This window comes from Scyliorhinus torazame, chromosome 4 (genome assembly GCF_047496885.1).
Source record: "Scyliorhinus torazame isolate Kashiwa2021f chromosome 4, sScyTor2.1, whole genome shotgun sequence".
In the NCBI taxonomy this organism is placed as follows: Eukaryota; Metazoa; Chordata; class Chondrichthyes; order Carcharhiniformes; family Scyliorhinidae; genus Scyliorhinus; species Scyliorhinus torazame.
In genome coordinates, this window is record NC_092710.1 from 325,718,869 (window position 1) to 325,744,520 (window position 25,652).

At 43.5% G+C, this 25,652-nt stretch overlaps 1 protein-coding gene across 5 annotated transcripts in view; it reads left to right on the forward strand.

Moving 5' to 3' along the window:
- Nucleotides 1–25,652, forward strand: part of kif6 (kinesin family member 6) — an 848,078-nt gene that overhangs the window by 405,624 nt on the left and 416,802 nt on the right. For all 5 annotated transcript variants that reach the window (XM_072500179.1, XM_072500178.1, XM_072500180.1 and 2 more), the window contains 2 exons: nucleotides 5,222–5,354; nucleotides 9,956–10,171. In XM_072500179.1, the coding sequence (XP_072356280.1) occupies nucleotides 5,222–5,354; nucleotides 9,956–10,171 (349 nt within the window). The remainder of the gene's footprint in view (nucleotides 1–5,221; nucleotides 5,355–9,955; nucleotides 10,172–25,652) is intronic.

Here is a 25,652-nt window from a genome sequence, read left to right on the forward strand (position 1 = left end):
ACTGTAGCTGCTGCTTGTTATTACTGACCCAGTGTAATTGTTAAGTGATCCATCTCCTGTCGTTGTGGCATCTGCTGTCACCCTGAGCGTGCCATCACTGAGGTTGCGGCACTCCCTGTCTGGAGTAAAGTCCAGCTTACGTGAATCAGAGTCGGCGTTTGGTTGCTCCCCATCTGGAGTCTGGTCTGTTTTAACTGAGTCAATGTTGGTTTGTTGATGCTCCCCGTCCGGAGTCTTAGCAGGTTCACGAGTCAGCTGAGATTTCTTGAAGCTGCACGTCTGGAGTCGGAACATGCAGGAATGCATTGACTTGTGGAGAGGTTCGAGCGAATGAGGGTGGAAGTATCATGGTGTCACCGGAGTCACCAGTGGTCTCACAGTGATCGTCGAGTGCCTCTGTACACACTAGCTGAGGTCTGTCACTTTGCACATCTTGCATGGGAAGTGAGATGCTGTCATCACTCATCTCACATACCGTGGGTAGAGCCTCCGTAGCTGCTTGTTGTTCACTTGGGTTGGGTAAATTGTCAGAGTCTTCATCTGATGGTGCAAACAATGTGGGTGGACTGTCATTGTCTTGCTGTTGTCCTGCATTTGGGCTTGGACTGTCATCGTTGCTTTGTTCTTCACTGTAGCATGATAGACCGTCATGGTCGTCCTGCTGTGCACTGGAGCGTGGCCGACTGTCATAGTCTTCTTGCTGTTTACTTGAGCATGGCAGACTTGCATCGTCTGCCGCTAGTTGGTCAGAGGAGGTTGCTAGACCCTCATGGTCTTGTTCCTGCAAGGACTGTGCGTCGGAGTCTTGCGTTGCTTCTATCGTGGAGGCTGTCCATGAGCTCGCTGCGGAGGCTTGTGACTCTGGAGTCACGTCTTGTGTGTGCAAGGACTGCGCTTTGGAGTCTTGCATTTCTTCTATCGTGGAGTCTGTCCACGAGCTCGCTGTGGAGGCTTGTGACACTGGAGTCACTTCTTGTTCGTGCAAGGACTGCACTCTGGAATCTTGCATTTCTGCAATTGTGGAGTCTGTCCACGAGCTCGCTGTGGAGTCTTGTGACACTGGAGTCACTTTTGTTCATGCAAGGACTGCGGGGTGGAGTCTTGCATGTCTTCTTTCGTAGAGTCAGGAACCCTGAGCGGTGCGTGGACCACGCTCTGTGTGGCAGCAGGCCGCTCTCTGTGGCTTGTACCACTCTCTGTCTCTTGGTTTCAGGGTGCAGCATTATCCTGCACTCACGAGTTGGGATGTCATATCTGCTGGGCTGAAGATCCTCAAATCCAAAGAATGAATCCGCGTCTGCATCGGATTCAGTACGGGGGTCGCCAATGTGCAACACGTCTAGTTGCGGTTCAGATTTGGTACTGGGGTAGCGTCCCAAGGTGAAAGGTTCGTCCAAGTTGTTGTCTTCTAGGACCATATCATCACTGTTTGCGTCGGAGCTGGCATTGGGCTTGCGAGGTCCAGAGAAAATGTAAAGGTCGGTATCGAAATATTCAAGGTCGTAATCATCGGTTTGAGCGTAGGTAACTGCTTGTTGCAGGGTTCTTCGGAGGTTAATTTCATTTCCTGGTTCGATTTGAGGCATTGTGCTGACATTCCAGGTGAAGGAAGGTTGTTTTCCGGCTTTAAAATATTTTCTCTTTGATTTGGGAGGTTTCACCTTTAAATGGGCATGGTCCGGGGCCTCTGACGTCATGACGCATGTGACATCATACGTGGGAAGCGCTGTTCCTGTACCGATAGCCGTTTTGGTGACTGCGCATGTGCGAGACGCCGCGCATGCGCAAAACGGTCCTTTCCATTCTGTGCGCTTCACGCGCAACTGTGCAAGTGCAGTCTCTTTAGAAAGATGGCCGCCGATCAAAACTGTTCTCTGCTCCGAGATCTCGGCCTCGTGGTGAGTACTGGCGCTTCTCTTACCTTTTCTTGCTGGTTGGAGTGTGTTTTCCTCACAGTATTTGCCGAATTTGTCCAGTACTGCTTGGAAGTCGCCCCTGTTTCGCCCTTTGGAGAACTTGAATTTTTTAACGATTTCTTCTGCTCTGGCACCAGCGATGGTGAGGAGAAGCTCTGTCTTTTCAGCATCGGCCACTTCTTCTAGTTCGGCCGCCACCAGGAAGATTTCAAAAATTTGCCAGAATACATGCCAGTTTTCGCGGAGATCACTGTGGCATTGGAGCTGCTGCGGAACCCGGATCTCGAACATCTTGCCTGGGTATCGTTGCTGGTTGTCACTGTACGCTGAGGTATGGCTATGTGGATTGAAACAGTTATGATTTGTTGCGTTCTCGGTGTAACATAAGCGGCTTCCTTGTGGTGCACTTGACAAAGGAAGGTTCAGACATAGAGATAACTTCAACACGTTTATTAAACTATTTACACTTCTATTACTCGGGTTCAACACTACTGCTAATCCTACTAGAGCTACCCAGACTGACTAACCAGTTGCTGCAATCCACGTGGTGGGTGTAATATTGAATCAACCCTGTGTCTCTTCTCACTGACCGTCTCCACTGGGAAGTGGCAGATCATGTGTGAGGTGTCCTTTATATATGGGTTGGTGAAATGCCCTCCTGTGGTAGTGTCACCTCTGTGTGTATCGTGAATGTCCATTGGTCGTGTCCTATCTAACTGGTTGAGTGTGTCTGTGTGTGATGTTTCTGGTGCTCCCTCTAGTGTCTAGCTAGCCTACATGCATTTACATTGATGCACATCCCCACAACATTGAGGTCCGGAAAACAGCATGGGACATGAATTATTCATTTATTCATAAGGTTCTAAATCACATGTGTGTCTCAGGTGAAAATAGATGGAAAATAGTCAGGAAGTCCCACTCTTGGATATTAACTCCCTTCCCATCCAGTACAAGCATGTTTTACAACTACTATGACTCATAATTTTGATTTGACAGCAGCCTCGAAGGGACGGATTTCGCTCTTCATTTTTCTCACAGCTGCCCACAGGCTTTTTGTGGGTTTTCGAGCTGTATCTTATGGTATTTAAAGACCCTTTTCATTGCAACTCCCTTCAGAGCAATGCCATGACTTGTGCAAGCAGGGAGAGTAACAGCGTGTACCCTTCACCAATTAGATTTGTTGGATCTCTGGGACATTAAAAGAAATTCAGAAATTTGCTTATCGCTTTTTAAAAAAATGGATTTCCTGCTGAACCAAAAAGATTGTCCCTTTGTCTGAGTTAACCCCAGGAGTTACAAGAACAAAATAACAATTTTTTTTCAGCTAGTGGTCTCTTGTACTTTATTCTACAGATCCCTTGTAATCACTAAAACCAGGAGATTCACACATCAACTTGTTATACCAACAAAGCTCCTAACTGATTCATTGAACACCTGGGCCTGTCCAAGCCCATTTCAAAAGGGAACTAAAGGGATGTAATTTGCATCTGATAAGCTCACCTTGCTAGTGGAGTCAATGAGTCTGCCCAGGCAATGAATGGCCTCTCAACACCAGATCCTCAATATGGATGGTAACTCTTTCAACAATCGAAGACTGGGACCTTAGTCCTGAAATCAAAACCACTTACTTGATAAACATCCCTTTTGGAAGTCAGTGTGTAGAAAGGCCACACAACTTGAGTGACCATTTTGAAATCTCTATGTGTCTTTGAGAACTGAGAAATTCTCAGACTGCTGATGAACATCAACAGCAAAGGAGTCTAGCAACCTGGCTGTACAAGCAGTCAGTTACCATCTCTCAACTCCACAAAGCCTGCTTGATTTTAAAAGTCTCTGATCAACTTCTGCCAAGTGGCCTAAGCATTGAAATTGATTACGCTGCACTAGTGTTTGTTTCAAGGATTTTCATATTATTATCTTCAACCAGAAGTGTATCAGAACTGAAACACGCCGCAAAGAAAACACCCTCTGGACTTCTCTAACCTCACCACCTCCTCATCTCTGTACTGTGTGCGTGTATGCTTGGTGGAGTAGGGCATTGTGGACATCCCATCCCTTATTTTTTTTAGTGTGAACTGAACTGACCTTCTACGTTCATCATAACGCATGTTCACTGTGGATTATTGGTAAGTTGGATCATGTAACCAAGTGTTTGGGAAACCACACCACCATATTGTGAAAATAATTCAAAGCACCTTCTGCTTACAACAGTTGGTGAGAAGAAATCAGTGCAGCATGTCTGTTTCTTTCCTGTCCATAACAGATAAATGAATTCTTACTGAGACATGCAGGATGTAAACCAGGCAATGTTAAATCAAGTTCATAAAGTGAAATAAAGTGAGGGAAAGAAATATGGGATTAGAAGAAAGATGAAATGGAAATTGTTTTAAATTTCATGTTTTAAATTTCCGACGATAATTACATTCTGAAGGAATGAAATTCCATACTTATAAAAAATTAAATTGTCAGGACTAAGAGTTGGTTGATAGTAATTAATTCTTGCAATTTAAATAGTCTATATCTGAATGCACCAGCCATATTTTTGACTGCCAAGTTTAATGGATAACTTATGGGTAAAAACAGCAACCTCATGCCCTTCCTATATTGTAATTTTGAGGCCATCACAAATTAAATAGCAACGCCCAGATTTCCACGTGTAACTGCCCCTTAGCAGACATTAGAAGTTGCTGTCCAGTTTTCTCCTTTAATAACAGCGAGTGCTCATAATCTCACTTTTTCTACAGCAAAGTCTGCACCCATGTTATGCACATTTACAAAGCAGGCAGAGGGTCCCTTGGAATAATGCACTGCTGCTAAACTTACACTTCACTTTGGCTTCATGATTCCAATGCTGCAAATTATACAGGGGCATTTGAACACTCTTGATTTTTCATAATGGAGAGAAATAAACCCTTTTGCAATGAGTGAGAACTTTCTCCATTTTAAAAGTATCATCCAAACGTTTAAAACAAATATTGGCTTCACTTATGATAATTCTGTAAACATTACAATGGCTATATTGTGATTCCTCACTGTCTTTTGACTCGCTGCATTATAACATGCTGTCACTGTATATCATGTCATGTTCATTGGGAGGATGTGGCATAATGCGCAAGTACTGTTCAAAACATGGCAACCTGCAATTTTTTTTATTCTGATGGAGACCGAAGCCAGTCTAAATCCAACAATTATGTGTCTAGAAAATAGAAAAATATTTATAATAATCTCTCCTTGGAATGTGCAAAGTTCATCTTTAAAACATACAACATCACCAGAATGTTTACCTACTTACTTCCCTATACCAGTGTTTAGGAAAAGAACTGAAACCCGGACTTCAGACGGAGAATGGACTCCCATCCCCTGATCCCCATGGAGCTGATATCATGAATGCAGAAAAGAAATTAAGAGAAATTGTGCAGCAACGAGATAATGAAATCAGTATCCTTTTATGTTTATATTTCTTGAACTAACAGTTATGTTGGGAGTATTCTAAAGTATCCAACTGTGTCTCTCTTAATTTCCTAATGCTTTCCATTGATGGCATCATCCAGAGTCACAAGATCAAGTTGTATATGTTTACTGAGGCCAACCAACTTATTTCATCACTAGCCTTGACTCCATGAGAAAATGTTCCCGTCAACGTGTGCTGAAATGCAATGAACTTTCATAATGGTTGGTGGGACCCAAATCTGGGACCGGAAATTTTCAGTAACATGGGATAAGACGGCGGGTCAGGAATTATCATGCTGATGTCCCAATGGGTGCGATCTTCTGGCCGCGCTGCACCAGAAAAGCATCTTGGGCGGCGCAGCGTGGCCGGTGAAAGCCGGGAGACCCCGCTCTTGGGATCCACCTGTCCCACAATGGGCGCGGATCGGTTTTTGGCAAATCTCGATATCAGAGTGAAGCAGTAAGCCTTATTCTAATGTGCAAATTGCAAAGGTACCTGAGGCTTTGGGATTCAATCCCTTCACCTCGGGGACCTCGGGCGAGCACCATTTAGTACTGGTTCCCACAAATGACATCCAGGTTTCAGGTTCTTTCAGTCACCACTTGAATATACAAAGGAATCTCAGCTCATGTATCGATTGGTATTTTGTAATTTGCAATTAGTATAGTTTACATAGATATGTACTTCCTGATTTTAGTTTTAAATTGTCATCTGCCAACTTTTAAATGTTGCCTTATATAACCAAGCATAGTTTGTTTTATAGATCAATAAGAGGAGTGATCCTAATACCAACCCCTGGGGAAACCACTGTGTACTATACACAACCTTCTTCTTTTTGCCTTCAGCAAATCTGTATTGATGCTGCCATTCCTTCTTTAATCTCATGGGCTTCAATTTTGTTAACAAGCTTAGTAAATTGTACTTCATAAAATGCGTTTGTGACAGCCTATGTGTATATCAATTGCGTTAACTGTCGTTTGCCCTGTCTGTTACTTCATCAAATAATTCAATCGAGTTTGTCAAACACTTTTATCATATCTATGTTGGAGTGTCATTTACTAGCTCATTCTTTTTCAAGTGCCAATTCATTATCTCTAAAAGTTCCTTCATCTTCACTGTCGGAGTATCTAGTCTACAATGAACGGGTTTATCTCTATTGCCTTTTCGCGCAAGGATGGAACATTGTTTCCAGATCCGTATGTAAAGATGATTGCAAGATTGCAGCAGGAGCCTCAGCAATTTATGTCCTTACCTCCCTCAGCAGCCCAGCATGAATCCCTAGTTTTACTTGCAGAAATCTTCAATTTCTACTTTAAAATCTGCCATCCTTTTCAGTGCATGTTTAAAGTAGGCAAAATTTGAAATCCTAGTTACTTACTAGGATAATAACGCTACAAGATTCTATGGCTTTAAACAAACAAAATAATTTAACTATAAGAAGACAGCGGGCAGAATTCTTCGCTGTAGGGATTCTCCGGTTTGCCGGCAGCCTGCGGGTTTCCTGACGGCATGGGGCTGCCCCACAATGGGAAACCCCATTGACCAGCCGGCGAAATGGAGAATCCCGACAGCGTGCCACATCAGTAATCAGTTTGGTAAGACAAGACCTTCTCTGCACAAAACCATATTGCCTATCACTAACAAGTCCACTCGCTTCCAAATGTGAATAAATCCTGTCCCTAAGTGCCATGTGAGAGTCCCTTTACGAAATGGATGTTTATCAATTAGCTGTAGTGGGTGTACCTTTAAGAAATAGGTGTTTATCAAATAGCTGCAGTGATGTCAGTGTGTGGGTGGAGCTGAGCTGTGACTCTGCTTTTACTTTCGCTTTGAGCAAAAAGCTGATGTGTGTCTGTGTGTTTTAGTTTCGTTTTCAGCGTGGAAAGCTGCAGTGAAAGCAAGCAGATGTGTATGGATATCTCTGCAAGCTGAAGAATGTTCATTTGGTTGATTTTAAAGTAATACCTGTTTCTGTAGAGAATTTAAACCTGCTGGCTTTCTGTAAAAAGGGTCTTTTGGACTTATTGCTGTTGTTGGGAAAGTGATGAAGGGTTACTTACAAAATATTGTATCTGTGGGGGTTATTGGTGTTGATAGTTGTTAACATGTTTACTGTGGGTTTATAAAGTGTTAACTGGATTCATAAATAAACACGGATTTGTTTTAAAAGTATTTTAGATCTCTGTTGCATCACACCTGTAAAGTAGACCCTTGAGCTCACATAACCACAATCTATTAAAAGTCGTGGGTCAGATGAACTCCATGATATAGTTTGGAGTTTTCTAAACCCTGACCCATAACACTAAGTATCTTCTCCAACAGCTTCCCCACCACTGGCGTCAGGCTCACCGGCCTATAATTACCTGGATTATCCCCGATGAGGGCTGAATGGTAAAAGAGAGTTGGGAGCTGGATTATTTTGTTACTCAATGGAAAGGGAGACCTTTGTGCTTAATTTACAATGAAGTGATAGCAGTTCCAAAAACATACAAACATTATGAAAATGCCATGGCTCTCACAGGGAAAAGTTTTCGGTGGGTTCTGCCTAACGTGCTCGACAGCTTTCAAATCTGAAGGAAGCCATGAAAACACAGAGGCAGGCATTTAGATAAGAATTAAATAAGAATTATGCATTTACTTTGGCTAGCTTTTGTATTGCTTGGTTACTAGCAAAAAAATGGCAAGAAATTCTCAGATGGCGAATCAGTAAAATAATGCTCAATCAAATCTGCAGATGCTTTATTTGCTGGGTTTAAAAACCAAGAGGAAATGATCAGACATGCTGAATTGACAAATGTCTGCGTATTGCTGAGTCCTAATCTAAGAAAACATGTTGAGGACCGATCCAACCAGAAGTCATGTTAATGTAAGCATAAGTAATATAGTTGTTTTTGCCATTTGAGGTTGATGACATTTCTATCAATATACAAATGTTTATTTTAGCATGTTCTGTAACTGATTCTGAAATGTATTTAATCTTATTCATGGGGCTATGGTTAATGGAAAATATCCAGTGTCACTCATGCAGCTCACGGATATGATGGAGGGCCTCTCACCTAGGTTGCCCATTACTGCGCTAATACTTTCTTTACTGTGACATTTGTGGCATTCTCTTCTTTCGTGAAGACAGCTGGAAGGTACTCATTATGCACATCTGCCTCCTCAAGATGATCTTTCTGATCCCTAATTGACTCTAACCTTCCTTTGACAATCCTTTTCCTATTTATATATTCATGATGGACTTTTGAGTTCCCTTTCATGCAACAGGGACTCTCTTCTCATTTGTCTTCTTTCCCCCTTTTATTTCTTTTTCTGCTCCCCTCTGTTCTCCTGTACTCAACTTGGTGTTCAGCTGCATTATGAACCTGACATTTATCATAAGCCTTTTTCTGTTTCATTTTAATTTCTATTTATTAGTTATATAGTGAGTCCTTGCTCTGGATGCAATTCCTTTCCAGCTCATGGGAATATGTTCAGCATGTATCAGAACTCTTTGAAGGCTTCGCATTGCTCATATACTTTATTTCCTGGCAAATCTTTAATTCCAACTGTGTGGGCCAACTATCATGCCTTCCGTGGATCTGTGCACTTCTGTTTTTGTTAATTACCCCTTGTGCAGAACCTTATTGTCACCCTCAGGATGTCCAGAAAGATAATTTCCATTGAAACTCTGTCCACCATGTTAGTCCTCAAAAAGATTCAACATGATTATTCAAACATTATTATTCAAACATTATTTACTCCACAAACCCATCCTGTCTCCTTGATCAGCTCATACTTGTTCAAGTGCTCACTCACTCTAGCCCTGATGATAGATTCCAGTAACTTAGCCGCAACTCATAACTGATGGGCCTGTGATTTTCTGGTTTCTCCCATCCTTTTCTATTAATAATAACAATAATAATAATCGCTTATTGTCACAAGTAGGCTTCAATGAAGTTACTGTGAAAAGCCCCTAGTCGCCACATTCCAGCACCTGTTCGGGGAGGCCGGTACGGGAATTGAACCCCTGCTGCTGTCATTGTTCTGCATTACAAGCCAGCTATTTAGCCCACTGTGCTAAACCAGCCCCAGTTATAATAATTGCTTATTGTCACAAGTTGGCTTCAATGAAGTTACTGTGAAAAGCCCCTAGTCGCCACATTCCGGCGCCTGTTCGGGGAGGCCGGTATGGGAATTGAACCCGCGCTCCTGGCATTGTTCTGTTCATTGCCCACTGTGCTAAACCAGCCTCATTGATTAAGCAATGGAGTGCCATTTTCTGATCAATTCTAAAATCCGGAGAACCTTATAAAATGATAACTAAAACATCTGCTCATTCCTAACCTGTTTCTTTAATACCTTAGGGTGGAAATACTCAGGTCCAGGAGATTTGTTCAACTTCTGTTTTTTATTGCCACGGCTATTTTCTTACTTAAATTAATTTAGTCCCTTGACTTATTTTTAAGTTCCCTTATACTGCTGACATTCTGTCCTCTTCCTGCACTATTAAAACAGGTGTATCAATTAAAATTCCCATTTCCTTGTTATCCATTAGAGTAGAACAAAGACTGTTTTCACTGTTTTCTTCCTTGAATGGCTACTTCAGATATTCTCGTGAACATGTTAAAGAAAGAGAAGACGAGGGCACAGGATGCCATCAGGCAAATAAACTCAGAAAACTTTGGGAAAATACCTCCCCCTAGTGCCCAGTCTTCAAAGGAGTTCAACTCAAGGCAGGGATCAAGACGGTTTTCTGAATCAGGATTTTCTAGCAACATAAACTCCTCAGGATCTGAGTCTACCTTCAGTTGCAGGAGATTGGGTACGCACCTTAATATTCATCTGTATTTTAATAATCTGTTGGAAATTGAATGATAGCGACATGTCGATATTCATTCTCCTGAGGTTCCATTGTAGTTAATAAGAAGGTTCAACGCATGCACTGGTTGTTGTACCTCATTGATGACTGACTGCTTCTGAGTTGGGTAGGAAGCCAACATTTTAAATGCAATGACATTCATTCTACTGAGTGATAAGCTTTGGATCAGACTCAGGTTCTTTATTGTGCATACTTGCCGATTGCGTTTTATGATTTTGTATTATGCCACTTAAGCCGGAGGGTGTAGAACATTTTTCTAACTTTATTCTCTTCATTTGCTTTAATAGGCTGATTAGAATATTGTAAAAAATACTATTTGGGGGAAGGCTCTTCAGCTTTTTAAATAAACGCTGGATAGAGTGAGAGACTTTATGCATCAACATCGAGCTACATCTCGTGCAGCACAGAAACAAACCATTCAGCCCAATGAGTCCATGTCAGTGTTTATCATCCACATGAGCCTCTTCCCACTCTTCAGCATCTAACCTTACCATCAGATCCTACAATTGTTCTTTTCTGTCATGTATTTATGTAGGTGTTTCTTAAATGCATCTGTGCATGTTAGAGTGATGAGCATGTTAATCACTCCATGTTAGAGTGAGTTCCACATTCCAATTTCTCTAGCTAAGAAGGCTCTTCCTGGATTCCCTATTATATTAACTGTTATATATAGGACCACTATCTTTGTGCTCCTCCCATGAGTGAAAACATTTTCTCTACTTCCTGTTGCCAATTTGCACCGGAGACGCTAATAATATGACCGTTATTAATGATAATATTGCTTTTCAGAGTCGCCAGGTATCAAATGATACCACTACAAGGTTCAACCGGATATCGATCAAAGACCAACAACCAGTCAGTTAGTTCAAGTTCAATAATAGTTTATTTACACACAAGATTAACTCACACATGCAACATAAAAACACTACAAGCTAAATTGTACCTAACACTACAACAACCTGTACTTAACTTCAGGCACCCGGCTTTGGCAGAAGATCAAGGCCTTTGTTCGGATCTGGAGTGGCTGGGTCTGGAGAAGTAACTTTGGTCTGCTGGGCTCATTCCTTTGGTAGCGGTCATTGATCTTGAACTTGCTTCTGGTCATGGTGATGCAGTTGGCTTCAGGTATATGCCAGGCCGAAGAGTGCCGATGTGCCAGTGCCAAAAGAGATCGAACACATGGCAGTGTCTCTCTTTATCCTTTGGGGTTTTGCGCTCTTTTGGGCGGTCCTCAGCTTTGGACCCAATAATTCGGCAGGCTTCGATTACTGCCTTCGATTTAAGCCAATAAAGGAGCGGGTGGCTGGGCATGTCCTGCGCGGTCATTGATTTTGGCCATTTGGGCTTACTGGGTGAAGGGAGTGGTGCCGATGTGTCTGGAATTATATCTGATACCTGAGTACAAGTCCTTTGTCCTGGGGAAATGGGACATTAGAATGCAAATTGGCTAGGGGTTTCAATACTGTCTGGTTCTCTGTTAACAAATATACATTTAGGCTCTGAGTTTCCCTGAATCCTGTATTGGCCATATTTCCCTTGAGTCTGTGTAAGTCCATGTTTCCTTTGTAAGTCGCCATCCCAGATGGCTACATTCCACCCTGTCGAACCCTTTCAAGAAGATATGTCTAAGCATCAAGTTACAGTTATGATCAGTGACCAATTCACACTAAACTGCTAACTCATGAATTAGCTGCACCCAACCGCAGTGAAACTTATTCAGATAATGGCTTCAAAAGAATAGAAAGTGAATTTTTGATTCAACAGTAAGTACATAAATATGGGTTAAGTGAGAATGGATGTAAACAATGGAGTAAGATCTCTGAGACAGAAGGTTGGGTTGATGGGACTGGACTGAACTGTTCCCATATTCTTGCATGATAATTATCTTTCAGCTCCATCATTTCTGTTTTTTTAGCATGTGCAATTTAAAAAAATTAAAATATTTTTATAAAATATTTTAAAAAGGAAAAAGAATTTAATTGAAGCAAATTTGATAGGAAGAAATTTAGAAAGGACCCTGAAATTAAGTGAATGTAAGTAAGGGGTCTTATTAGCGACAGACAGCATGGTTTTATATGAGGGAGGTCATGTCTCACTAATTTAATTGAGTTTTTTGAGGACGTGACAAAAATGATTGACAAGGGAAGGGCTGAGGATGTTGTCGACATGGACTTTAGTGAAGCATTTGACAATTTGACAAGGTCCCTCATGGCAGGCTGGTGCAAATGATTACATCACGCAGTCAGGGGTGAACGAGCCAGATGGATTTATAATAATTTAATGATAATAATCATATTGGCACAAGTAGGCTTAGATTAACACTGCAATGAAGTTACTGTGAAAATCCCCTAGTCGCCACATTCCGGCGCCTGTTCGGAGACACGGAGGGAGAATTCAGAATGTCCAAATTACCTAACAGCACGTCTTTTGGGACTTGTGGGAGGAAACCGGAGCATCCGGAGGAAACCCACGCAGACACAGGGAAAACATGCAGACTCTGTCCAGACAGTGACCCAAGCCGGGAATCGGACCTGGGATCCTGACACTGTGAAGCAATAGTGCTAACCACTGTGCTACCGTACCGCCCAGAACTGGCTTGGCCATTGAAAACAGAGTAGCAGTGGAAGGGTGTTTTTCCGAATGGAGGTCTGTAACTAGTGGCATTTGGCAGGGACTGGGACCTCTGCTGTAATATATATAAATGACTTGGAATAAAATGTAGCTGGTCTGATTAGCAAGTTTGCAGATGACTCCAAGGTTGGTGGAGTGGCAGATAGTGTTGAAAATTGTCAGAAGACACCGGACGACATAGATAGGTTGGAGACTTGGGCAGAGAAATGGCAAATAGAGTTCAATCCGTACAAATGTGAGGTAACGCATTTTGGTAGGTCTAGCATAGAGGGGAAATATACCGTAAATGGCAAAGCACTTAGGAATATAGAAAGTTAGAGAGATCTGAGTGCATGTCCACAGATCTTTGAAGGTGGCAACACAAGTGGACAAGGTAGTCAAGACAGCATACGGCATGCTTGCCTTCATTGGAGGGGCCATCGAGTGTATAAACAGGCAAGTCATGCTACAGTTGTATAGAACCTTGGTAAGGCCGCACTTGGAATATTGCGCACAATTCTGGTCGCCACACTACCAGAAGGATGTGGAAGCTTTGGAGAGGGTGCAGAGGCGGTTTACCAGGATGTTGCCTGGTCTGGAGGGTGTTAGCTATGTGGAGAGGCTGAATAGACTCGGACTTTTTTCATTAGAAAGATGGAGGTTGAGGGGTGACCTGATAGAGCTCTACAAGATTATGGGGAGGCATGGATAGAGTGGATGGACAGGCACTCTTTCCCAGGGTGGAGGGGTCAGTCACCAGGGGGCATACGTTTAAGGTCCATGGGGCAAAGTTTAGAAGAGATGTACGAGGCAGGTTCTTTTACGCAAAGGGTGGGTGAGTGCCTGGAACACATTGTCAGGGGAGGTTGTGGAAGCAGATACATTAACGGCGTTCAAAAGGCATCTTGACAAACATATGGATAGGATGGGTATAGAGGGATACGGCACAAGGATATTCTGAGGGTTTTGGCAAAGGTTGGTATCATGACTGGTACAGGCTTGGAGAGCCGAAGGGCCTGTTCCTGTACTGTACTGTTCTTTGTTCTTTGATGAAGATTGTCAGAGAATACAGCAGGATATAGAAAGGCTGCAAAATTGGGCGGAGAAATGGCAGATGGCAGATTGTCAGAGAATACAGCAGGATATAGAAAGGCTGCAAAATTGGGCGGAGAAATGGCAGATGGCAGATTGTCAGAGAATACAGCAGGATATAGAAAGGCTGCAAAATTGGGCGGAGAAATGGCAGATGGAATTTAACCCGGACAAATGCGAGGTGATGAACTTTGGTAGACCCAATTCAGATGGGAGCTTTAAAATAAATGGCCAGCCCTTCAGGAGCATAGAGACACACAGAGATCTGGGCGTGCAGGTCCACAGATCGTTAAATGTGGCAGCACAGGTGGAAATGGTGGTAAAGAAAGCATATGGCGTGCTTGCCTTCATCGGACAGGGTATTGAGTATCACAGTTTGCAAATTATGCTCCAGTTATGTAGAAAGTTGGTTAGGCCGCATTTGGAATACTGTGTCCAATTCTGGTCACCACACTATCAGAAGGACGTGGAAGCTTTGGAGAAAGTTCAGAAAACGTTTACCAGGACGTAAAGAGGGTGTTAGCTTAGCACAGAAGCTGAATAGACTCGGACTGTTTTCATTAGAACGACGGAGGCTGGGGGGCAACCTGATAGACGTTTATAAAATTATGAAAGGTATAGATTGGGTGAACAGTTGGAGACTTTTTCCGAGGGCGGAACTGAAAATTACAAGTTCAAGGTGAGGGGGGAAAAGTTCACAAGAACATAAGAACTAGGAGCAGGAGTAGGCCATCTGGCCCCTGCTCCGCCATTCAATGAGATCATGGCTGATCTTTTGTGGACTCAGCTTCACTTTCCGGCCCCAACATCATAACCCTTAATCCCTTTATTCTTCAAAAAACTATCTATCTTTATCTTAAAAACATTTAATGAAGGAGCCTCAACTGCTTCACTGGCCAAGGAATTCCATAGATTCACAACCCTTTGGGTGAAGAAGTTCCTCCTAAACTCAGTCCCAAATCTACTTACCCTTATTTTGAGGCTATGCCCCCGAGTTCTGCTTTCACCCGCCAGTGGAAACAACGTGCAGCATCTATCCTATCTATTCCCGTCATAATTTTATATGTTTCTATAAGATCCCCCCTCATCCTTCTAAATTCCAACGAGTACAGTCCCAGTCTACTCAACCTCTCCTCGTAATCCAACCCCTTCAGCTCTGGGATTAACCTAGTGAATCTCCTCTGCACACCCTCCAGCGCCAGTACGTCCTTTCCCAGGTAAGGATACCAAAACTGAACACAATACTCCAGGTGTGGCCTCACTAACACCTTATACAATTGCAGCTTAACCTCCCTTGTCTTAAACTCCATCCCTCTAGCAATGAAGGACAAAACTCCATTTGCCTTCTTAATCACCTGTTGCACCTGTAAACCAACTTTTTGCGACTCATGCACATAACACCCAGGTCTCTCTGCACAGCAGCATGTTTTAATATTTTATCATTTAAATAATAATCCCTTTTGCTGTTATTCCTACCAAAATGGATAACCTCACATTTGTCAACATTGAATTCCAGCTGCCAGACCCTAGCCCATTCACTTAGCCTATCCAAATCCCTCTGCTGACTTCCGGTATCCTCTGTACTTTTTGCTTTACCATTCATCTTAGTGTCATCTGTAAACTTGGACACATTGCCCTTGGTCCCCAATTCCAAATCATCTATGTAAATTGTGAACAATTGTGGGCCCAACACTGATCCCTGAAGGACACCACTAGCTACTGATTGCCAACCAGAGAAACACCCATTAATCCCCACTCTTTGCTTTCCATTAATTAACCAATCCTCGATCCATTTTACCCTTAATGCCATGCATCTTTATCTTATGCAGCAACCTTTTGTGTGGCACCTTATCAAATGCTTTCTGGAAATCCAGATATACCACATCCATTGGCTCCCCGTTATCTACCGCAGTGGTAATGTCCTCAAAAAATTCCACTAAATTAGTTCGGCATGACCTGCCCTTTTTGAACCCATGCTACGTCTGCCCAATGGGACAATTTCCATCCAGATGCCTCGCTACTTCGTCCTTGATGATCGATTCCAGTATCTTCCCTCCTACCGAAGTTAAGCTAACTGGCTTATAATTACCCGCTTTCTGCCTACCTCCTTTTTTAAACAGTGGTGTCACGTTTGTTAATTTCCAATCTGCCGGGACCACCCCAGATCCTAGTGAATTTTGGTAAATTATCACTAGTGCATTTGCAATTTCCCTCGCCATCTCTTTTAGCACTCTGGGATCCATTCCATCAGGGCCAGGAGACATGTCTACCTTTAGCCCCATTTGCTTGTCCATCACTACCTCCTTCGTGATAACAATCATCTCAAGGTCCTCACCTGTCATAGCCTCATTTTCATCAGTCACTGGTATGTTATTTGTGTCTTCCACTGTGAAGACCGACCCAAAAATCCTGTTCAGTTCCTCAGCCATTTCCTAATCTCCCATTATTAAATCTCCCTTCTCATTCTTTAAAGGACCAATATTTACCTTTGCCACTCTTTTTTGTTTTATATATTTGTAGAAACTTTTACTATCTGTTTTTATATTCTGAGCAAGTTTACTCTCATAATCTATCTTACTCTTCTTTATCGCTTTTTTAGTAGCTTTCTGTTGCCCCCTAAAGATTTCCCAGTCCTCTAGTCTCCCACTAATCTTTCCAACTTTGTATGATTTTCCTTCAATTTGATACTGTCCTTTATTTGCTTAGATATCCACGGTCGATTTTTCCTCTTTCTACCGTCCTTCCTTTTTGTTGGTATAAATCTTTGCTGAGCACTGTGAAAAATTGCTTGGAAGGTTCCCCACTGTTCCTCAACTATTTCACCATAAGGTCTTTGCTCCCAGTCCACCTTAGCTACCTCTTCTCTCATCCCATTGTAATCTCCTTTGTTTAAGCACAAAATATCAAACCACGCTAGAGTCACAGACAGACTCTCGGCGGTTGTGGCAAGAACGAAACAAAATAACGGGCTACAAAGCCAAGTCGAACAGTATCTCTGGCAGCAGCGTACCCCTCCCCGATGAACTCAATGCATTCTATGCTCGGTTCGAGCAGGTAACCAACAATCTGCTGGCGAGTGCCCCAGCAGCCCATAATTCACCCATACTCACCATCACAGCTTCCGAAGTCAGATTGGCCTTCCTGAAAGTGAACCCTCGGAAGGCGACGGGCCCGGACGGGATCCCTGGTCGTGCACTCAGAGCCTGCGCGGACCAGCTGGCAGAGGTATTCGCAGACATCTTTAACCTGTCCTTAATCCACTCCGAGGTCCCCACCTGCTTCAAGAAGACCACCATCATACCGGTACCAAAGAAGAACCAGGCAACGTGCCTCAGTGACTACCGTCCAGTGGCCCTGACTTCAGTTGTAATGAAGTGCTTCGAGAGGTTGAGCATGAAGCGCAACACCTCCATACTCCCAGAACGCCTTGATCCACTGCAATTCTCATACCGCTGCAACCGGTCCACATCAGACACCATTTCCCTGGCTCTACACTCATCCCTAGAGAATCTCGAAAACAAGGACTCCTACATCAGACTCCTATTTATTGACTACAGCTCTGCCTTCAACACCATAATTCCAGCCAATCTCATATCAAAGCTCCAAAACCTAGGACTTGGCTCCCCACTGCAACTGGATCCTCGATTTTCTGAGCAACAGACCACAATCTGTAAGAATGAACAACAACGCCTCCTCCACAATAGTCCTCAACACCGGCGCCCCGCAAGGCTGCGTACTTAGCCCCCTACTCTACTCCCTGTACACACACGACTGCGTGGCAAAACTTGGTCCCAACTCCATCGACAAGTTTGCTGACGATACGACCATAGTGGGCCTGATCTCGAATAATGACGAGTCAGAATACAGGAGGGAGATATAGAACCTAGTGGAGTGGTGTAGCGACAACAATCTCTCCCTGAATGCCAGCAAAACTAAAGAACTGGTCATTGACTTCAGGAAGCAAAGTACTGTACACACCCCTGTCAGCATCAACGGGGCCGAGGTGGACATGGTTAACAGTTTCAAATTCCTAGGGGTGCACATCTCCAAAAATCTGTCCTGGTCCACCCACGTCGACGCATCCACCAAGAAAGCACAACAGCACCTATACTTCTTCAGGAAACTAAGGAAATTCTGCATGTCCACATTAACCCTTACCAATGTTTACAGATGCACCATAGAAAACATCCTATCGGGCTGCATCACAGCCTGGTATGGCAACTGCTCGGCAAGAAACTTCAGAGAGTTGTGAACACCGCCCAGTCCATCACACAAACCTGCCTCCCATCCATTGACTCCATCTACACCTCCCACTGCCTGGGGAAAGTGGGCAGCATAATCAAAGATCCCTCCCACCCGGCCTACTCACTCTTCCAACTTCTTCCATCGGGCAGGAGATACAGAAGTCTGAGAACACGCACGAACAGACTCAAAAACAGCTTCTTCCCCGCTGTCACCAGACTCCTAAATGACCCTCTTATGGACTTCATTAACACTGTTTGCTTCATCCGATGCTAGTGCTTATGTAGTTACATTGCGTATGTTGTGTTGCCCTATTATGTATTTTCTTTTATTCCCTTTTCTTCCCATGTATTTAATGATCTGTTGAGGTGCTCGCAGAAAAATACTTTTCACTGTACCTTGGTACACATGACAATAAACAAACCCAATCCAAATCCAATCCAAACACTAGTGTTTGATTTTACCTTCTCACCCTCCATCTGTATTTTAAATTCCACCATATTGTGATCGTTCCTTGCAAGAGGATCCCTAACTATGAGATCATTAATCAATCCTGTTTCATTACACAGGACCAGATCTAGGACCGCTTGTTCACTCATTGGTTCCATTACATACTGTTCTAGGAAACTATCGCAGATACATTCTATAAACTCCTCCTCAAGGCTGCCTTGACCGACCTGGTTAAACCAATCAACATGTAGGTTAAAATCCCCCATGATAACTGCTGTACCATGCATCAGTTATTTATTTGTTTATTGCCTGCCCCACCATAATGTTACTATTTGGTTTATATAGACTACTCCTATCAGTGACTTTTTCGCCTTACTATTCCTGGTTTCCACCCAAATGGATTCAACCTTATCCTCCATAGTGCCCATGTCATCCTTAAATAACAGAGCTACACCACCTCCCTTACCTGTCCTTGCGAATAGTAGTGATACCTTTGGATATTTAACTCCCAGTCGTGACCATCCTTTAACCATGTTTCAGTAATGGCCATTAAATCATAGTCATTCACGATGATTTGCGCCATCAACTCATTTACCTTATTTCGAATACTACGAGCATTCAGGTAAAGTACACTTATATTGGTTTTTATACCTCTGTTGTGAATCTTAACATCTTGATCAGTAACCTCTCCTAAATTAATTTTCCTCTTAACTTTTCTCCTAATTTTCCTTATCGTTGAACCCATAATATCTTCATGTAACAACCTGTCGCGTCACTTTCCATTGATGTTTTTACTTCCCGTTTTATTCCTTTTCGTATTACTGGGCCTATTCACTGAGCTTCCCTCAGTCAGTGTACCTTGAACTGTTCAGTGGAGATGTGCGGGGAAAGTTTTTTACACAGAGGGTGGTGGTGGCCTGGAATGCACTGCCAAGTGAGGTGGTTGAGGCAGATACGTTTGCGACCTTTGATCTTTTGATTTCATAGAATTTACAGTGCAGAAGGAGGCCATTTGGCCCATCGAGTCTGCACCGGCTCTTGGAAAGAGCACCCTACCCAAGGTCAACACCTCCACCCCATCCCCACAACCCAGTACCCCACCCAACACCAAGGGCAATTTTGGACACTAAGGGCAATTTATCATGGCCAATCCACCTAACCTGCACATCTTTGGACTGTGGGAGGAAACCGGAGCACCCGGAGGAAACCCACGCACACACGGGGAGGATGTGCAGACTCCGCACAGACAGTGACCCAAGCCGGAATCGAACCTGGGACCCTGGAGCTGTGAAGCAATTATGCTAACCACTATGCTACTGTGCTGCCCGAGACTCATTTGGATAGACACATGAACAGACGGGGTATAGAAGGATACAGGTGGTTGGTCTAGATAGGACAAATGATCGGTGCAGGCTTGGAGGGCCGAAGGGCCTGTTCCTGTTCTTTGTTGTTTGAAAGATACAAATAAACTAAAGATTATTAGAATACTTACTAAGCTTGAGAGTGCAAAGAAATAAGAGAACATTGCACTATTCAAAATGGCTGTAAGGAAAAAAGATAGTGTGTCGTTTGTTCAGTTGTTGGGAGCTACCAACTGAAGAAGTCACAGAGAAGAAAAAAATAAGTAGCAATGCCTGACACTCAGGACCATTTTTATCTACCAGCTTGCAGATGGCTATTGAAAATCGTTATTAAAGGCCTGTGAACTGGGTCTATACACAATCTGTTCAGAAGACACTATTCAGCACAGGATGATGCCACATAGGAAGACGAGAAAATAAATGACAGTTTTTGGGCTCTGCACTTATTTTTCCCATGTCCTAACAGCAGAAAGCATTTTGTGAAAATTTGTTGACATCATTATTAGGAAGTAGATATCACCACTTATTTGATTTTAAAAAACACTCTTTAGTATTTTCATTTTTTTGCATGGAATTGACATCATTTTTCATAAGGTTTTAATATTGGTTCATGGGGTGTGAGCATCACTGGCAAGGAAGAGTAAGGCATACATGTTGCAAGGTTCATTATTATTCAGGATGTATAGTCAATTACCTGCAGCCAGAGATATGTTTTAAGGTGGAAATAATAAACCACCTCAAGAAGAAAATATAGTTGTACAGAAAGGGTAAGCTAGAGAGTTCAATGGTGCAAAACGTATTCAGAAACAAAACCCTTCAGGCATGTCTGTTCCATGCACCAGAATTTATGGTGTACGGAGCAGGATTATAGTTAGGTTGAAGTGAAAAAGGCACAGAATGTTCAGTACACTTCAGAGCCTTCTTTCCCAACTGTGACTTTGGTATTTTAGTCTCAACTAAAATGTGGCTGAATCAGGCAGCTTCTGGCATCCCAAGTGTGCTGCAGGGATTCAGATATTTGATTCCAATATGCAAAATGTTTGCTCTGACAAACAAATGGTTCCTGTGGATGTTAGAACAATTATTATTTTTCAGCGCATGTACTCTGAAGCCCAGCCTAATGATATAACTGATGTTAACCAGTGTAGCATAATTGGCTAGCTAGAACTGTCTATTTTATTCCATTTGGTTTTGTTATCCATTGTACTCCATCACCTCTCAAACCTCTTTCTTTAACTGTTTACTTTGGGGAGTGAGGGACGATGGCAATTCTGACTCTTTGCCGGTTTAAAAAATGTATCTGTTCACGGATGGGCGTCACTGGCTAGGCCAGCGTTTATTGCCCAACCCTTCTTGTCCTGGGGAAGATGGGGGTGAAATGAAATGAAATGAAAATCACTTATTGTCACGAGTTGGCTTAAATGAAGTTACTGTGAAAAGCCCCTAGTCGCCACATTCTGGCGCCTGTTCGGGGAGGCTGGTACGGGAATTGAACCGTGCTACTGGCCTGCCTTGGTCTCCTTTAAAAGCCAGCGATTTAACCCAGTGTGCTAAACCGGCCCCAGTGAGCTGTGAGCTGCCTACTTGTAACATTGCAGTTCCAAATGTTGTAGGAACAACCACAGTTCCAAGTCAGGATGGTGTGTGTCTTGGAGGGGAACTTGCGATGGTGTTCCATGCATCTTCTGCCCTTGTCCTTCTTGGTGGTAGAGATTTGTAGATGGTACACACTGTGAGTCGGCAGGAGTGACTGTTCAAGGTGGTGGATAGGGTACCAATCAAGCAGGCTGCTTTGTTCGAAACGGTGTTGGGCTTCTTGAGTGTTGTTGCAGCTGCACTACCCAGGTAAATGAAGAATATTTCATCCCACATCTGACTTGTGCCTTGTTGTTAGAGGTGAGTTTCTCAGTGCAGAATTTCTGGCCTCTGACCTGTTCTTGTAGCCACAGTATTTATATGGCTTCTTTTGATGTCTGTTCCTGATCCAACTGCAATGATGTGTATGTCAGCAGCTTGGGGCAAGTCTTCCTGATTTTATTTATCCTTCCCTCTCCTTTATCTCTGTAGGAGTGGTTTCAAGGTATTGAGTCAGCTTCCATGTGGGGTTATTCCCTGTGGCTCAGCTCAGTAAAGAGAGAAACAAAAACACCACAACCTGGACAAGATGGCTATTTAATCAAGCCTATTACGTATTCACGGAGAACAGACTGGATATCAAGACCTGTTCTACCGAACAAAGAGCCGAGCACAGTAATTATACAACGTTCAAAAATCAATAGCCCACCCCAGTTGAACGCGATCCAATCCCTGAAGCTGCTTCTTTTAAACTTATCCAATAGAATTGCAAGCAGTGTTTAAACTTCACCCAATAGAGTCGCAAGCAGCGCATGATTGATCCTCATCCTGGCAGCTGCGTACAATCCCAGCAGTTTCTGACTTTGTGAGAAACAGAACAACAGATGTCAGAAGTAATGCCCTTTTGGTCAAGTGAGCTATCCTAAATCCCATTTGAGTAATTATTACTGTTATGTCCTACAAATACATGTTTAATGGTTAATAATGATTACTCAGTCCTATAATTCATCTCAATCCTTAATAAAGCAACTTATGTAAAACTACTCATGCTAACGATTCAGTTTTAAGAGATATCATCGCTGAACCCTCCCCCTTCAATCTCTGAGGGCATTTTCTGTTTTGTGACCTAGGGCGCGATTTTCCTACCACGTTGCATCTGGTGCAGATCCAGTTTATTCAAATGAGCCATTAGGCCTCACCCGGACACCGATTAGTAGTTTGCCTGGGTGTCATACCCATGTATTTGGGGGATGACATTGCCCATGGATGGGGGGGGCGGGGGTATGGGGGACCCTCAAGCTCACTTAAAGATTGGGGCACCCTTTCAAAATGATGGCCTGATCTCTGAGGCGCTGGTCTGGCCAGCGAGTTCAGCTCCCCAGTGGTGAAAATAATTCCAAGTGTGGGTTAGCTCGGTGAGGAACTCCCCATGGCCCACAAATTGTAATAAGTGTGGTTAGATAGCGGTGGGCAACTGCAACAGAGCTGGGGTTGCCAAACCCGCAGTTTCTGCCATAGGTGTGGGTGAGACCGGTGAGAAAAACCCAAGCCCCAAAAATTACTACGTATAGGTGATTCCAGGTCTGGATCCCACTCAAAAAGTCAGCAGGAAACACCCCATGAGAGTAGCCCAAAATGACACTTCATCATCTTTTGGGAGATTCGCGCCCCTCTTCTCTACATAACGCATCTGACGTTTCGAAACGCAGCTTTGGAGGTTCATTGAACAGCCTTCCTGTTTGGTGCAATGCAAATGGATACCGACATTTGCTCCTTCGGTGGAGTGGCCTTGGGTATCAGGGAGTTCACTACCTGAACTTTTTCATAGGGCTGCAATGATTCCCCGTATGCTTCTGGAGCTAGTTTCTCCACAATGGGTACTAAGTATTCTATTTTTAATTTGTTCGGAGCTACATCGTTTTCCTCCGAGGTATCTGCTACTCCAATCTTACTTTCCATCTCTATTGGCACCATCTCAGAGCGTTTGCACTTCTCGGTGTTCGGCGCAGGCTGGGCACCCCTTGTAACCACCTCGTCATTCCCACCAAACCACCGATGTAGCGCTGCACAGGCTCCCTCACTGAGTTTGCCATCTCTCCCACGAAACACCCTCACTAGAATTTCATATTCGTCCAGCTCTGGCTCATCCTCCAGACCTTTGCTTTCTTCATCGTCTTCATAAATATCATCAAGGTGCTCATCCTTGGAGTCAGTATCATCAGCAAAGACGTCTCCTGTAAAGTACGACATTGCACATGCAATTATGTGTTTACACAGGAGGCGACCAATTTCAAAGTCAGCAGTGAGTCTTGCTGCAGAACTTGTATTTAACTTTCCGTGCTGCGGAGCTTCTGGAGGACTGAAGAAATTAAAGAATAATTCATGTGGTACAGTTTTCATAACTGTTTTGCGAGTGCTTCGACCATTATGTTCAGCTTCATTTTAACGGTCTTCAATGTGAAATTGTTTCCTTTTTTCCAGCTGATCTGGCACCCGGTGCATCCCGTGATTTCTGGTTCCTCACAGAATGAGAATTCATGCACGTCAGGCCGCAATTCCAGCTGGTATTCTTTCGTAATTACCTCGTTTATAAAATACTCATTTGGCTCACACGTAAACTCCAGAATGAAGCTCATTGGCTGTGTATGCCCTGAACATTTAATGTTCGCATCTTGTAGATGCTTTAATCTCAGTTCATCAATGCTCCTGTATCATACCACTGAGTATATACACCTTCTTGAAGACTTAACCAGAAATGTGGCATTCCCTTTGGTTCTTCCGACACCTCATCTGATTTGTCGCCTTTCGCCTGGACATTTGCTTGCTTCTCATCAAGTGAGTGCACCAGCATATCTCGTTGAGAGTCGCAGTAACCGTCTGGCCACTCGCTTTCTGACCCATTCAGCTGCTCACGACCATTCAAAGGTGCCATAAAATTTACAGTGCAGAAGAAGGCCATTTGACCCATCGAGTCTGCACCGGCCATTGTAAAGAGCACCCAACCTAAGCCCACACCTCCATCCTATCCCCATAACCCAGTAACCCCACCTAACCATTTTGTACACTAAGGACAATTTAGCATGGCCAATCCACTTAACCTGAACACCTTTGGACTGTGGGAGTAAACCTGAGCACCGGAGGAAATTCACGTCGGCGCGGGGAGAACGTGCAGACTCTGCACAGACAGTGACCCAAACCGGGAATCAAACCTGGGACCCTGGCCATGTGAAGCAACTGTGCTAATCACTGTGCTACCGTGCCGCTATTCAAAAGGATTTCTTCACTTTTTTCGGTCGGACTGCTCTGATCCTTGTCTGAAATGAAATCAATGAAGAAATGCTCTTCTAGGGGCATCTCACCCACTGTGTTAATTGCTCTGATTTGATCCACTGAAGGATGCAAAAAACATTGTTTTGCAAAGTGATTCGTACGGCCACACTGGACATTACCATGGGCCATGTCGGTTGCCACAATTCTGGCATAAAATGGCGGACCCGGTCAGCCGCTTAAAATGGCCGCCCGCACTGAGACCATGTTTCTTATTGACCTGAGCCACAGTGTTGATGGCGCTGGCATCTTCTTCCATGTTGGCGCCAAAATGTTTTGAGCTGGGTGTACTGATTTGCTGTGCAGCCAATTCTCTCGCATGACAAATCTTAATTGCTTTTTCCAATATCAAATCTTCCCACAGCAATCTCTCAAGGAGCTTTTCATTTAATATGCCAAATACTATTTGCTCGCAGATTTTAGATTACAGAAATTGCAGGATTGGGCCTTCAGCCTCAAGTCAGTGACAAAACTGTCAAAAGATTTGCCTGGTTTCTGGGTATGCATACGAAAAATGTGTATTTCAAATGTTTCATTTTTTTCGGAGAGTAATGCCGATCAAAGTATACTCAATCACTTGATGGTGTCTCTTCCTCTTTGCTATCAAAAGCGAAGGTATTGTAGATTTCGATTGCTTGTGGATCTGCCACCGTGAGCAGCATTCAATGCGCCTCTCGCCAACCTGTGCCTGCAGACCAAGGGCTGAAACATAGAGCTTAAACTGCTATTTGAAAACGCGCCAGTTTGCGTCTATGTTACCCGATACG